This window comes from Mirounga angustirostris, unplaced genomic scaffold (genome assembly GCF_029215605.1).
Source record: "Mirounga angustirostris isolate CCGP_5_RB_7025 unplaced genomic scaffold, mMirAng1.0.hap1 SCAF_3, whole genome shotgun sequence".
NCBI lineage: Eukaryota > Metazoa > Chordata > Mammalia > Carnivora > Phocidae > Mirounga > Mirounga angustirostris.
The window spans coordinates 153,131,087-153,147,573 of NW_026991711.1; the positions used below are offsets into that span (position 1 = coordinate 153,131,087).

Below are 16,487 nucleotides of genomic sequence, written 5' to 3' on the forward strand. Positions count from 1 at the left end.
CGCGTTCAGCAGTCGCTGTTTGGGACGTAGACTGCGTGGTTGCTAGGTCTCCGCACCGGGTTTGCTGTCACAGTCTGTCCCTTCCCGAAGCCTGGGACAGACTGGGCGCGCGCCCGCGCGCGTGTGTGTGTGTGGTGTGTGTGTGTGTGTGTGTGTGTTGTGTGAGGGGGACTCAGGGCAGAGACGTCCCCTCGCTGCCTTTTTTTTCCCCTTCCTTTTATCCAAAAGAGGGGGGCAGTTCAGTTCGCACGCTTGCCTTACTGTCGCCCCGTTGGGAGCGGGGTTTTGTGCGGACTGGTTCGTCTTTTTTTCCTTTTAAACTTGTGAGCCTTTTTTTTCCCCTCCTTCTTTTTTTGGACTCAGTGCCGTCTGGGCTGGTTTCCTTGATCCCTGCCTAACCGCTTTCTGCCCGTTCTCTTCGCCATCCCCGCCCAGAGTCTCCCTTGCGCCCTCGCCCTTGCCCGGGAGGGTGGGAGGCTTTGTCCCACTCCCTGCCCACCCGCGTCTTCGCAGCTGTAGCCGCACCTGCCTCAATATGAATGGGGTCAACGACCCACCTCTTTTTATAAAAGATATTAAGCCCGGACTGAAAAACTTAAATGTCGTCTTTATTGTCCTGGAGATAGGTAAGTGGGGTCTGCAGCCCATCCCTCTGCCCCCTTGCGTTTTGGGGCAGGAGGGAAGGGCGCCGCCGCTGCTAGCCTGGGGCTCCCCTCCTCCTCCTCCTCTTCGTTTCCCCCTCCCCTCCCCCCTCCCACGTGGCCCCGGTGGCCCCCGCCGGGGCTCGGATACAACCTGCGGCGAAAACCCGGGGCTCGACCTCTTTCCACCTTTCCACTGCGTTATGATCCCGGAGGAGGAGTTAGAGCCTTTCTGGAAGTCCTCATTATCTAATACACCCCTTCCCCCCCTTGTGATTTTTAAATCTTCACAGGACGCGTGACCAAAACCAAAGACGGCCATGAAGTGAGATCATGCAAAGTAGCAGATAAAACGGGCAGCATCACTATTTCCGTGTGGGATGAAATCGGAGGTCTTATACAGCCAGGGGACATTATTCGATTGACCAGAGGGTAGGTGTGCACCAAAGGGGGAGGAGGGAGAAGGCTTCCTAGGTAACAGTCTGCAGAATCATTGGCTGGGGAACCTTGGCAAGTTCTGGAGTTCCGTATCTTTTTTGTGGGCCTCCAGGGAGTTTTGAGCCCCTTGGGTGTTAATACTGGACAGTGGACAGCTTTGGGATAGAACACCCTTGCCAGAAAAAGCGGTCAGTTTCACCGGGGAATCTAACCCACTCCCCCTCAGTTTACAGGTTAGGTAGATTGTACTGTTTTGGGATTACTGAGTGTTTTTTGTAGATTGATAAAATTAGCATAGTCCATATTATTTATTTTTTTCATAAATTATTTAATAGAGTTGTCAGTTCTTTTCCAACCTTTCCCCCTTTTGAAATCCTGCCAGTATTTTATTTAGACAGGACATAAGATTGTAGTTGGACAATTCAGCAGTTTTTGTGGTATGTCAAATTTGTACTCGAATGTGAAAGTTAAGAAGGGAAGTTTAGAATATTTGGAAGGCACATTCTGGAAAATGAATTCCTGGGCCTACTGCTATAAGGTCAGTGTAGTACAAAAACCAGAATGATATGCAGAAAATGTTTGGCAGGAAGATGTCTAAGATACCTCCATCCAAAAGAGTCAGTTGGCAGATTGGCTTTTAAAAATAATTTAGCACAACCTTTTTTTTTGGTTGGTAATTCAACTGCCTTTAAAATTTTACCAAATGTTTAAATTAGGAAGATAAAAGGCCAGAAAAGGGTCCTGAGATGGATTTTGGAAGTTCTGTGGTCAATAGAGTTGTAATAATTTATTGGTCACAACTATAGGAAAAGTGGGTGGATATTGATGTTGGCATAGTAAATAAAATCTCAGAGAAGTATTGGATCACCCTGAATGGAGGAGGTTAGTTAGAGCCCTTTGATAATACCTTCCAGGCCTTACAACATCTTCAGGAAGTGAGGCAGAGAGTATCATGAAAGAAGGAAGTGAGAGTCAGAACATAGACATTTTATTCTCATGCAGTGACTCATTATGACACTAATTGTGTCTTTCAAACTTCCACATCTGTAGCTTACACAAAAGAAAATTCCTGCGTATGAGGGTGTGGTGAGGATTAGCATAATTAAAGTTTTTTTGGCTGCCAAAGTATTTCTCATCCAGTGATTAAAAGTATTTTATACAGTGTAAACAGCATCTCATTTCAAATATTTCATATTTTGTAGTCAATGGAAAATACATAGGTATGTCCATCAAAAAATTTGTGGAAAAACTAAAATCAAGATCCATATAGGATTTATAGAATTTCAAGGAATATAATTTAAAGGAAAATTCAAAACTAAAGAAACTCCACTGTTTTGTAACTTCAGTGTGACCTTGAGGTTTTTATACTTCTGTAACTTCCTCTTCTGTAAAATGGGAATAATTATACCTTACTAAAATAACATATCTAGCGGAGTCTGGCCTATTGTAAGGCCCTTCAATTCTGGTTGCATCTAAGAAAAGTAGTTTTTGAAGAAAGGTGTACATCTAAATAATGGTAATTTGAATATTGATATGTTTATCAGAAAACCCTGCTATTGATCTCATTCCCGAAACAAGTGCAAGTTAAATGTTTACTTGTAACTTCAAATTTTTTCTCCAAAATGCATTAGCTTTTACGTTACTAAGGTGAAATATTAGTGCACCATTTTTCTTCAGCTTAGCGTATAGCGTAAGAGTGCTGGAGTCTTTAATGAATTACCCTTACTAAAGAGGACTGTATAATGTGGAACTAACTAGTATTTATTAACCTATGTTAAAAAATGGACTATAACTGTACTTAGTTAACAATATTTAGTTATGATTTGTCATTTTTTAAAAAATATATTATGTGACAGAGAGACAGTGAGAGCAGGAACACAAGCTGGGGGAGTGGGAGAGGGAGAAGCAGGCTTCCCGTGGAGCGGGGAGCCCGATGCGGGGCTCCCAGGATCCCGGGATCATGACCCGAGCCGAAGGCAGACGCTCAACAACTGAGCCACCCGGGTGCCCCTTGTTTTTTGTTTTTTTTTTAAGATTTTCTTTATTTGTCAGAGCTCACGAGCAGGGGGAGTGACTGGCGGAGGGAGAAGCAGGCTCCCCACTGAGCAAGGAGCCCAATGGGGGACTCTCAGGACTCGATCCCAGGACTCTGGGATCATGACCTGAGCCGAAGGCAGCCGTTTAACCGACTGAGCCACCCAGGCATCCCTGTAATTTATCATTCTAAGTCTAAAGTTACCGTAGTAGTTGTATAGAGAACCACTGAAAACCAAACCTTGGACTGATTTTACAATGTTTAATTTACATTTTTATTAGATTTTTGTGTAGGAATATTTAATGATTCTGTCTACATTCAGAGTTGGTCAGCGTAAATAATCTGTTCAACCAAGTTGATGCTAAAAATTGCAGGTTTGGAAAGGCAGATAGGTGAGATTTGTGATTGTTTTTTTAGGCCCTTGATTAAATTTTATCAAATTTTCAGTAGCTTGTGAATCCTATGTGTTTTATGAAGGCAAAGGGAAAACTTATATTGATAATCTGAGTAGACTAAGTAAATGGGTATAAAAGTAAACACTTGGTGTTGATTCTATATATTCTATGATTGAAAAATACTTTCTGCCTGAATCTCTTCCATTGAAAGTTCTTTTGTTAATTGACTAAAGATGTGATTTTTGGAGTATAACAATGCTTGCTTTGCAAAAAGACTTTATTTTCTAGGGTTAGTTATAGTTTAGATAATCATGTCAAAATTTGGCAGTAGAGTTTTCTTTGTACTGTTCCTTTGTAAGTAACAAGTTAATCAATATTAGATTAATTGTATTTGATTTACTACCGTATTCACAGAGTTTGATCTCCATCTATATCCCAATACAAAAAATTCAGTATAAAGTTTTACTTAAGTAGGAAATACATGTATTTCTACAGAACGGATGTTTCTTTTCTTTCTAGGTATGCATCCATGTGGAAAGGGTGTTTGACACTGTATACTGGAAGGGGTGGAGAACTTCAAAAAATTGGGGAGTAAGTATTAAAGTGCATTTCCTGTAATTGAATAAATTACATGTAATATCTACAGAATAACTGGTATGTATAAACTATAAACTTCTTGGCTTTTCTGGACTGGTAAACTGAATGCCTTCAAAAGCTTTGCTGTAAAAACAACTTTACACATATATACCAGTTTAACAGCCATCTATACTGATTCCTGTGGTTGAGAATGTCAGTTTTCCCTGGTGAAGAGCATGAAGTTGCACTTGAGATGAGCCCCAGTGGGGCCATTTCTGTAGGCTTTGGGAACATGCATCTTTCAGATGTCATAGTGCCATTTTAAATAGGTCCTGTCTTCTAGTGAATTGCCAAAGAAGCTAGGTAAGAAGCCAGGTTTCAGGCCAACAGTTTAAATTTTCTTTTTTCGTTGATGGGTGAATATGTACTCGTGGTAAAAGGACTTGCAGCGATGACCATTGAAGTCCTGTATTTATCCACAGTCTAGGTGCCGTACAGGCAGCCACAATGAGAGCTTCCATACACTACTACCCTGGTAATCTCCACCCTGACTTGGAGGAACCATCCTCTCTAGGGGTGTAAAGGTAATTCAGCCTCCATAGTAGCCTACACATTTGGGATGTCTTCATAAAGTATTGTGTTGGCAATGAGCCAAATCATTAGTCCATTCTGTTCGGTTAATGTTTAGACATCTACTTAATGCCCATCAAATTCGAGGATATTTGAAGAGGGAGAAACCACACATGGCACCACAAAAAAAAAGGGGGGAGGGAATGTTCTTCTACACTGCAGGGATAAAATTCTTTTTTGGAAAAGATAATCTTGCTAGCTTTTAAAGATCAGAAACTGGTAACACTTTGCTTTTGCTAGGAAGAAAATCATTTACTTATGTTTGTTTTTAGAGTAGTAGAGCAACATGTTACGAAAGCTCTTAGCATCAATATCAAAAGATTTAGGATTTTTTCCTGACCTGCATGTATACAGAAAAAGAGGTCAGTTATGTGAAGAACCACTGGAGGTCACTCAATTCATAGTGACTTGGCTTTGTCAGGGTCAGTCTAGGATATACCAAAACTGATTTTAATTTATTTATGGGGTGAGGAGCTAAGTAAATGCTTATGTGTAATGTTACTATATGCCATAGTCAACTTACAAGAAGCATGGGATAAACTGTTGTCTTAACAGCTACATGTCTTTATACATACTTGCGGAATCCACTCTTAACCTTGAATGATTATCTTTGCAGATTCACAGTGATTGGTCAAAAGAGGGCCTGGATGGGAGTGTGTGAATGGATCAGTGCAAATCCATCACCACTGCTGGAAAAACCACTCTGGAACCCTAAACATGGTCCAGTGGCATCAGCCTATTTGGAAAAACAGCACAGAGATGTGTTTCTGTGTCCTTGATCTTTGACATGATTTATTTTTGCAATACAGAAGAACTAAAATAAAAAATAGAATGTTTTATAGATTGTAGGCTGTTGAATATCTTAGAATTCTTTGTTTTTATGGAACATAGCATTTAGGAAGTTTTTGTTGTATAAATAGCATGTTGCTTTTTAGTTAATTCATTTGACACCTAAATTCTTCATTCCTATAAGTTACTCATGTTATATAAAAAAAGACTGATTATTTTAGGAGTCATTTAACTTGTGCTTTATTTTCTTTCAGATTTTGTATGGTTTATTCAGAAGTGCCAAATTTCAGTGAACCCAACCCAGATTATCGAGGACAACAGAGCAGAGGGGTAATTAATCCAAACGTATAGTCTATTTTTATGATTAGGCTAATTTTGAGTGGGCACTATAATTCTTTGGCTAGGTATCCAACCCTTTCATACCCAGAGGATAATGAGAACAGTTTTAAAAAGAATATAAAGTCATTTACATCCTGTATATTTTGTGAGTCTATTATATATCTTTAGTGTTATATATTAAATATATGTGCCATTGAGCACTTTGAGGAGTAGGGAGTAATATCAAGAAAACACAGTAGTAAGATATAACAGAAGCTATGAAAGGTTTGGGAAACATTCCTGAATAGTAACATTGAATGGACTTGGATAAATCTGTTAAAAATTTGTTAAAAAAAAACAAAGAATGGATATAACATGTTATAATAATTTTTTTTTAATAAATCTTCAATTGGTTAAATTAAAAACATATTTTTTAGGCACACAATGAACAGAAGAATAATTCCATGAATAATAATGTGGGTACAGGTACATTTGGACCAGTGGGTAAGATTTTCTTTCTTTTTTTTTTTTTTTGCATATTTGTGATCAGGTGTTAAGAATTAAGTGAATATATCTTATGTAAGATTTAGAAGAAAACTGTCTTTAGGCACACATTAGCACTAAAAGGGAGCTCTTAGTAAACACGGAATTCCCAAGTAACTGATTTTCTAAATAGCAGATACTCTCTTAAGCTAACTTATCGAGCACATTCTTTTCATTTTTATACACATGTATTTATCTGTTTAATTTAAATTCCAGTGTAGTTAACATAGTGTTTTATTAGTGTCACATATAAGGTATAGTTCCATCTATTAGTCCATGCTCACCAAGATAAGTGTACTCTTAATCCCCATCACCTATTTCACCCATTCCCTCACCCACCTCCTGGAGCACATTCTATATTTAAACAGTGGCTAATAAGAAATCTGTTTTAGTGATGTGGAGTGGGTTTTCCATTGATTTTTTTTTTTTTTTAACAAAATTTCTGTTATCTAGTGATTATTTATAAAAGATGCAGAATTAACTGGTTATTTTGGCACACCAAAAGCCTTTTATCTTTAGACTAGTAGCTCACCTTAAATTTTCACATGCTGATAGCTGCTTCTTTAAAAGATTGGCCTTTACCCCTCAAATACTCTCAAATGTCATGTTAATGGTTCTATCAGCTGTGTCTTTTGAAGTTTTTATTCTTAAATAATGGAGGAAAAGCTTTGAGATTGGAGTTTAGTAGGGTGGCTGAAGTTTTATTTGACCTGGTGGCTGCATGTTTTGGCACAGCTGGTGATGATCACATTATGGGAAACTGCTGTCTTTTCCTTTGAAAAATTAGAATTACATTGTCCTTTTTGAATTATTAACCATATTTGAACCTAATGCCAGTGTTCATACACGATTTTACCCTTTTCTTTTTTTCTTTCGCCCTTAAAATGTAGGCAATGCATTATCTATGTTTTTCTTTACTAATTTCTCATTCTGTTGCCCAAACTGTTCTATATCTCTTTCCATATTAATATAGCATCAAGTTAATATATTTACAGTAATCATAACATTTGGAAAAACGCAGAACCCACATTGAGTTTTTTCCAGTAGTTTAAAAATAAAGGCATTTGTTTTCTCTAATACTACTTTTAAGCATGTGTTAGAACTCCAAATAGGTGTATTCCTACAGATCAGTGTCTGAAAATGGTGATGAATTTTTATATTCTTTTTTAGGAAACGGGGTTCAAACTGGCCCAGAATCAAGGGGATGCCAGTTTTCATATGCTGGTAGAAGCAATGGCCGGGGACCTACAAATCTACAGCTACAAGGAACAGCTAATAATCAAACAGTCATGACCACAATAAGTAATGGCAGGGACCCTCGGAGAGCCTTTAAAAGATGACCTATGCCAAATACTCACATGTAGTTTTTAAACTACGTGCCCTACTTGAACACTTACTGCACTTTTATTTATCGTTAACTGTGAAAACTATGTCCTTTATCGGTTTCCTTTTATGTTTTGGGTTTGTTAACAAGAGTGGTTTGTTTTTATAGCAAAACTGTTAAGCTGCTCAAGTCTCCTGTTGAAGAATTTGAAGAATGGGAACACTCTGAAAAGTAGGGGCATTTATTTTTAGAGCAAAAAGATCTATGGTTATCCTCTAAAAAATACGCACCCATTTCATGGGTGAGTTACTTAAGACATCAGCATTATAGCCTCTATGAGTCTATCTTCTGTATACATTTTGTAATATTTAAAATAAGGCTTAGTGGGAGATGTTCTTTTGTCTTAAATTCAGGTATTGCCAACTAAAGCAATAACCACCAAAAAACCCCCACAAAAACTCAGTCAATGCTAACAGCAGGTTTTGAGTGTTTGTGACTTCAGGAATGATTGACTTCTTCATTGAGTGACTGCCATTAAGATTTTCCAAGGACTGAATCATTCTAAACTCTTGTTTTATTACCAAAAAAACATATTCTTCATCAGAATTATGGAATAGAATGGGAACTGTATTATAACGAGTAATTTTTATAAGAAAGCTGCATTTATTTTAGGGTAGTCCTATTAATATTTGTTGTCAACTTTGTGCATTTACACTGAAGGGAAATTTAAAACTGAGGCCTTGAATATTTATTTTTTGAAACTACCATGTCAAATATTAAAGTATAATTTGAGGGAGTTAAAAAGTCATAATAAACATTGATCTTTTTAAAAAATTGTGGTACATAAAGATGAAGGCAATTCAAATTGAATTCATGTAGAAATATGTAGTCTTAAGTTAGAATGTCCTAGGTAATTACAGAAACTCATCCTGGAGTGAAAATCCTAGGTACTTAACCTTATTTGAAGAGTGTGTATATGTGAGTATTGTCAAAGTTTCTGAACACAATTCACAAAGCCTTATCAGCAAAAGTTAAATGGCTCTAAGAAGTGAATACAGCTTTATTCAGAAATGTAAAGGTAGAATTTATTTATGTGTTATAAATGGTCCCCAGTTCCACTTTTTACTATAGAGTGGATAACTGGTAAATTTTTCCTTTGTTAGAATTCAGTTCTTAATATTATCTCGAATAAACCTTGCATTAATATTAACGGACCTCCCTTATTTTTGCTCTTTCAATGCTTTACAATGGAGAGCCAGTAAAATTTACTATAGTTGTAATGATTACTTCAGCCCGGCGACTGCTTAGCTCTGTATTTGTCGCTTTTTGTCCCTACCTTAAATCACAAAATAATTTAAGTAGACTCTGTTTTCTAAAAACTCCAAAGCCTTTGAATGTGAAGGTTGGTGCCAGAATATTCGTTTGCTCCAGTTTAGTGTATCTAACAAATTTCCATGACACTGTATATTAGACATCGTGTAGAGTTAAGGGGTAGGTGATGAGTAATCTCAAGGAGCTTATGCATGGTTCATAGTACTTTGGTAACTGGGGTTTATATATTCTAGAAAGACGTTTTTCTTTTATTCTTAACTCGTGATTATAGTGGATTTGGCTTTGTGACTAACATTTTTTTAAGATACAAAATTACAGATGTTTGGAGTAAAAAAATTACTAAAAATTAGCATATAAATTTTTATTTAAATCTAAGTAGAGGTAGGAGCAATAATACTGTTAGTTATTTGTGGGAGAATATGGTGTTAAAGATGATTTTAAAAGAAAGAATTTTGGAGTTTCAGAAAAGTAAACTATCAGGTAGGGAGAGCCGAGCTTCCAGTCCTGGCCCATTGTCTCCTCACCTCTGATGTTGGACAAATTATTACGCATAAAACCTCTATAAGCCTTAAGTTCCACAACTATAAAAACAAGTAAGTAATAATATCCCTTTAGAGAATTACTGAAGATTTTCCATGTAAGTGATTAGGATGATTTCTGGCACATAATAGGCAGTCAAATGTTTGTCGTCTAATCATACCTCAAGAACAGAAAAAAATGCAGCGTTAGGTGTGGAAATACTGTTACCCTTTAACATGCTGAGATTAAATAGAGAACGATCTAAGCTATTACTTTTGTAATTGACATTTGCCTCAATAATTTAATCTTGTTGTTCTGTGTTATCATTTATTAACAAATCTCTTTTTTCTTAAGGGAAGCCTCCAAAACCAAAGCAAAGTGAATTACAGTCCATAATGAATATTTGCCCTACCAGTCTGCTTGGACGGTACTCATCAAGAAGAGGAAGAAAGTTTTCTACCTTCCTCTTTCCTGGTGCTTTCACCTGTGAATTTTTAAATGTCTAAACACCTACCAAAAACAAAAACCATTTAGTATAGAAATACATGCCTACTAGAATTGGGTCCCATTTCATTTCACCAAAACAGTTCTAAAGTGGTTTGAAGTCTCAGCAGCCGGGTTTTTGGGTAGTGGCTACAAGACAGAGTTGGGAAGATGAACCTCATAAGGCCAGAGGATGATGTGTAATAGTGAAGGGTTGCACTGTGCTTTCCCAAAGGCATTTACACAGGTTTTCCTATATATACCACCTCTTTTTTGCTTTGTTCCTGTATTTTTTTTTTTTTTTTAGTAATCTGCTTTAACTTTGAGGACAGTTTAACTTGATGCCCTGATGCCCTGAATATTTGTAGTACTGAATCCTTGCCACTTGTATTTTTATTATTTAACATTTTAAAAGAATGTTCATTTGCTGGGTTGAGTAATAATGCCAAAGGGATGATGCTGAGAACAAATAGATGTGAGGTTAGTAAAAAAAAAAAGTTGTAATTATGAGAACGTTTAAAGGAGGAAGCTGGTTACCTGGTCCTACAAAGTGTTTTCAGAGGTCCACACTGGCCGTGTTCTACATCAGTCTGAAGACACAATGGCAATTTTAAGTTTACATAGATCTGGCATTCCAGTTACTGAAATGACTTCCCTTTTCTGTTGTGAAAGTAATTACTGTTTGCTCCAAGCAACTTTAGGCTCCCGTGACTCTTAAGATCATTTTCTTTCATGTATTTGGAAAGGTTCTGCAGAAAACAAACCTTGGAAACCATGGGAAAGCAGTATCAAGATGGAGTGCTTGCCCAACGTCAGTCTGTTTTGCCTCTAGGCTGCTCCTGGGGATTACTTGCCCTATGATGGCTTTTATAAAAATCTGTTTTGCCTTTTCTTTGTTTAATTTCCCATCTGAGGAGAGTCTTCACATTTCTGGTAGAAAAGGGGGTTATGTGAGGGGTAAAGGCAGATGTTCTTCGCTGTGGTGAGAACCAGGCTTCAGCCAGTGATTAAATGTTAGGGTAATGCAACACTCCCACATTTCATGAAGTCGTTGTAATGATTAACAGTTACGGTATGCTTCTGAGGAAATCCAGTTGTGACCTTTGGAAAATAGCGCTGTTGTGAATGGTATGTTGACCTCCTGAGGAAGAAGCTTAGGAAAACATATTACTTTCCAGGCATATTCAACTTTTCTCCCAATTCCTTTGCTTTATTAGGGATATACCAGACTTTGTGTCCAAATACTCTAACCACATTACTCCAGGTTTCTGGGCTAAAAGGGTCTAATGATGTTTCTCAAAGCACAGATCACAAACTAAGAAACAGACTAGAGAAAATCAAGTCCACAGGCTGTCCCTAATAAGCCATCTACTTAGCACTTTTCTCATTTTAGAACATTAGACCCAAAGATGTTCCTAAGGGCTCTTTACCACTATAAGATAATTAGTGTGATGCAGCCGAATGAACATTTTAACAAGTTTGACTCGTAGACATTTAAGCCTTTTGAAAGGCCTTGGTAGGTAACCCACAACTAGTGTGGCTCCCCAGGTTTTAGGACCATGCCAATCCAAGGGTGCAATAGACCTCAGGAGTGTTGAGAGGCCACTTTCACACCATAGTCCTCACCATGGCATGTTCTTACAACCTCCACTGAAGCACTTGGCATGTTTTCAGAAATAAGTCTTTTTTTTTTTTTTTTAATATTTCCAACCAGAAGTCAAATTTTCTATTTTTCTACATCAAAATATTTTGAATGAAGAGTTCAGTTTCTTATCCAGATATTGAATGTATGTTGAGTGAAACTGACACAGTGGTATATTTATAAGCCACTGATAGGAGATATCCCCCAGGAACTTGTTAGAAGTATGAGTTGCTTCTCTGCTCTATCAGAAGGAGGATTTATAAGTGTAGGTCTGGTAGAGCTACACTTGAAATAATGGCCTTGAAGATTTTTGTGTCCTGCCCTTGATACCTCTCCCAACACAGAAATAACTGTTTGGAAAGGCGTATATAGTTTCTTTTATCTTTGTAAGGCTTGAATATACCAAAGTTCTGGTTTGCAAAACATGGAAAAATAGTTGGAAGCATATGCCTCCAAAGGGCAGAATTGAGTAAAGCAGGGTAATCTCGAGTATGGCCTCTGGATGTGAGCTCTGTTGAGTTTTGAATTAGGTTCAAATAGAATTATTCAAATTATGTCAGTATTAAAATCAGATCATCTATAATGGAGTGACCTAACTTCATTTGGGCCTGTATCAAAGTAAAAAGCTTTTTCACCCTAGGTTTCTATTAAACTTTGTTGAAAATAGATTTTATTATTGCTTATCTCAGCAAATACATGTTTATAGCATCTTCTACCTTCCTCTTAACCCCAGAGCTTTCCTCAGTCCCCCACCTTATTATGTGGAGAGAGGCTGGCCCAAATGAAAAGTAGTAGTGGGTTGGAGGCATGATAAACTTTACTAGGAATGCCTAATAGAGCCCACCACTTACAGATCTCAATCTCGTTCCGTACACAGCCAGCTAAATATTTCCCACAAGTAATATGCAAGGCATTATTTGATTGCTATGGGGACTAGTCTTCGTTTCAAATATTTATAACCCTAGTAGGAGATGAAGACCTCTGACCTAGGTCCCAGGACTGGAAAGGAATAAAAACAGTAGCACAACTAGTGCCATCTACTGGGTGATGACTATACAGTTTTCTGTAGTTTAGGAATCTGGCTTAACACGTGGAGGAAAGGTTCCATTATTCTGTTGGGTAAGAATTTTTGTCTGATGGTCTAAGCACGATGTAGAAGATCATTAGGGAGTAATTGAGCCATCTAATTCTAATTTATGAACTAGCAACACTGTGACATCAAAAGTAAATTCCCTTCCGTTAAGCGGATTTATTAAAACCCTGAACTTCCCCCAAAGCTATGGAAAAGTTTGCGAAATTTTGTGTTCTTGTTACTTTTGTCAACAACACTGGTGGGGGGTGTAAACTTAAAAATACCTTTTGGTGGGTGGTGTTTGGGTAAAAACAGTTGAAGTAGAACATGAAACTGCCTTTATTTGTAGAATCCTAGCCAAATGACCACTGCTGTTCTTGTAGTGATGTTGGCATTGCAGAACATAGCCCATTTTAAATGTCCATGACAGTGTGCTTTGGTGAAAAATAGTTTTGAGCTGAGATCATCTTGGTTTGAGTCCTAGATCTACTGTTTACTGGCTCCATGACTATGAGCATTGTTATAAATAGAGAATAATGGGGCTGTGAGGACTCTGGAGCCAATGTATGCAAAACCCATACCGAGGGCTCAATCAATATTAAGCTCTTTCTCCATGAGCAATGGAAATAAGAGGCAAATACTGATCATTTTTTTTCATGCCTTGAGAAGACGATCTCTCCTATAATTTTAAATCTGAAATATTAAGCAACTTATATTAGTTATTGCAATTAGGTTGGGTTTCTTTTGGTGTGTGTGTGTTTAAACAGTCAAGCTTTTGCTCAAGGTGCAGAAAAGTACGTATCCTGACAGTTTGCCGTGACAGCATTGTAAGGTTGAGTCTTCACGAAGATCTGCTCGTTAGCTGAGTACCCTGTTTTGTTTTTCCTTTCACCTTTGCCCAGAGGGTGAGGGCACACAGAGGAAGAGGGAGGACATGTGGGCCAGGGTTTGTGCCAGAGGGGAGGTCAATGGCCAAGGGGAGGGCAGAGGGTGCACTGGAAGGAATTCCACACTCCCAGTGACAGTCCTCAGAATTGCTGTGCACTCAGTGTTTGCTTCTGATATAGCACTGGATAACTTCCCAACATTTTATTATGAAAAATTTCAGACATACAGTGATGTTGAATGAGTTTTAGAGTAAACATTTGTGCATTCACCACTTAGCTTTTATCATTAACATCTGACTAGTTTCATTACATCTATCTGTCGCATTCATTCATCCGTTTTTAATACATTTCAAGTAAATAGACATATAAATATTTCAGCATGCTTATTCACTAGAGTTCAGTATTTTGCAGTTTTTAGTGTAGAAATTACGTACAAAGAAATGCACAAATCTTAGGTGTACATTTGTGAGTTTTAATGAATGCCCATGCCTATGTAACTCAAACCGCTCTTGAGATATACAGAACATTGCCATCACTGCAGAGACTTTTCTCACCCCCTTTCCCAAGTCAACCCCCCCTCCGCATGGCCCAGGGGCGGTAAACTCTTCTGATATTTAAAAAACCATTCTTAACTAAAGGGGAAAGTTTCATACGCACCAACGTCAGCTCTAGTTAAGTAACTCCCAACTATGCCAGACTACTGCCAAACCCAGCCTCACACATCTCAAACATGTAATCCTAAGACCTTGGTATTTTTTTATCCTGTCTCATTTCAATTTAGCTCTAGCTCTGCCCTTAATATCTATTTTTTTTTTCCTCTCAAGATTTACACTTAGCGTCCTAGACTCTTGAGGCAGAAACTGCTGGAACGAGACCAGCTGAACAGGAGGACTTGCAGCGCTAGGACTGGGGCTGGAAGGAGTTGGCTACCTGGGGCACAGCACTTCGTCCTGAGCAGCTCTCGTGGAGGTGGGGAGTCTCTGGCCGGACATGATAAGAAGTAGCAGGTGTAGAAGGTACACGGAGTGCCAGGAGTAGAAGGGAAACACTGGAACGTCAGTGTTTTCAGGTCAGGTGCTCAGGTATTCAGGTTTTGATTCTAAAACCTCTAGTTTACTTAAGGTATGAGCTGTCCGAAAATGCCTTCTGCTCTTTAGGGTTTGCCTTTTCATAGTTAGGGATTCAAAGTCGGCATACTCATGAGTGTACTAATTCCTTGTCAAGCAAAGACCTACTACTCAGTCTACAGAAAAGCATCCCTGAATGAAACATACAACTGTGGTTTTTTTTCCCAGCTTATTTGTGTATTCATGCATGGGTGCCCATACATGACACAGATTAATCACTGCCAACAAAGCTATTTCTGCATTAAGTTCCATATTTTCCAATCTTAGATATTTTCCTTTTTTCATCACTTGGTGCTTAAGGGTCCTCTCCTCTGCTTTCATTGGCTACCTGTAATTTATTGAGTAGTTACTATGTTTCAGTACTATGCTAGTGAGTTACCTAGATTATCTCATTAAGTGAACCTGTGGGGGAGGTTTTGCTATCTTCATGTTACAGATAGAGACTAAGATTTAGAAGGATTGAGTAATTTGCCTGGTATCACACTACCAGGAAATGACAGAGTTGCACACCCCAAAGCCTGTACTTTTAACTACTTATCGATGTGGAAGCTTGGAGGCTGCTGCTGACTCACTGGACAGTGCTGGGCAGGAGATGGAGTTTACTTTGGTTTTAGAAGGGAGTATGGATTCAGCTATGCTATAGCAAAGGGGAAGACGGAGAATAGATATACAGAATTTGACTAATTCACATTGTTACCTAGGTTTAGTCATACTTTAAACGTCAACTGAGGGGCGCCTGGGTGGCTCACTCGTTAAGCGTCTGCCTTCGGCTCAGGTCATGATCCCAGGGTCCTGGGATCGAGTCCCACATCGGGCTCTCTGCTCTGCAGGAAGCCTGCTTCTCCCTCTCCCACTCCCCCTGCTTGTGTTCCCTCTCTCGCTGTGTCTCCTTCTGTCAAATGAATAAATAAAAGTCTTAAAAAAAAAAAAAGTCAACTGAATACAGACCCACTTAAAGAAATTTAGTCTACGATGTAGGCCCAATCTTTACAGGGGAAAATGGGATAATTGGATACCTGCCCCCGATACCCACAAATACTGGAAACCATGGGTGAATTCCCCCAATATTTGGTAATAGAAAAAAGTTTTCTAACAACGGCTCAAAATCCAGAAACACTAAAGATTGGTAAATTTGACTACCTTTGCCTAGTTAAAAAATAAAGTATGAAGACAAACTCCGAAAAATATTTGTAATTTATATCCTGAAAAAAGGGCTAATATTCCTGATGTATAAAAAAACTTGTGAAAGTAGAGACAACCACTCACTCTGGAAAAATGGACAAAACATATAAGCAGTTCACACACACACAACATTCAAATGGCTCCTAAGCATATGAAAGGAATGGAATGTTCAACCTCATAATGAGAGATGCAAATTAAAATTTTATTTTTTCTATTGGCAAAAATATAAGAGTTTGAAAACCTACTCTTGGTGACACTATGAGAAACAGACATTTTCATTTATAGTTGGAGGGAATGCAAATATGTTTAATCTCTAGGGTCCGGGGTGGGATTTGGCAATTTTACATTTGACTATGCCCTGTGACCCAACCATCCTGCCTCTGGGGGCATCTATCCCTGTGGTCAACTGTTTGCAATGGCTGCTGGAATACCCCTGTCTGTCTGCACATCTTTGGGTCGTCTCCTCTTCCCAGTGACAATGGGCTTGTCTGGTGCCGTAGGACAGGAGCAAACTTAATGCAAGGAGAAAATTGAAAAGTACATGAGCTTTGGGG

At 38.4% G+C, this 16,487-nt stretch overlaps 1 protein-coding gene across 1 annotated transcript; it reads left to right on the top strand.

The window, feature by feature from the left end:
• Positions 1-12: 12 nt before the first annotated feature.
• NABP1 (nucleic acid binding protein 1) lies at positions 13-9,845 on the top strand. Its single transcript, XM_045868322.3, has 6 exons — positions 13-626; positions 935-1,073; positions 4,029-4,100; positions 5,759-5,834; positions 6,260-6,326; positions 7,536-9,845. The coding sequence occupies exons 1-6, from the start codon at positions 536-538 to the stop codon at positions 7,703-7,705; spliced, it is 615 nt and encodes a 204-aa protein (XP_045724278.1). The 5' UTR covers positions 13-535; the 3' UTR covers positions 7,706-9,845.
• The last annotated feature ends 6,642 nt before the right edge of the window (positions 9,846-16,487 follow it).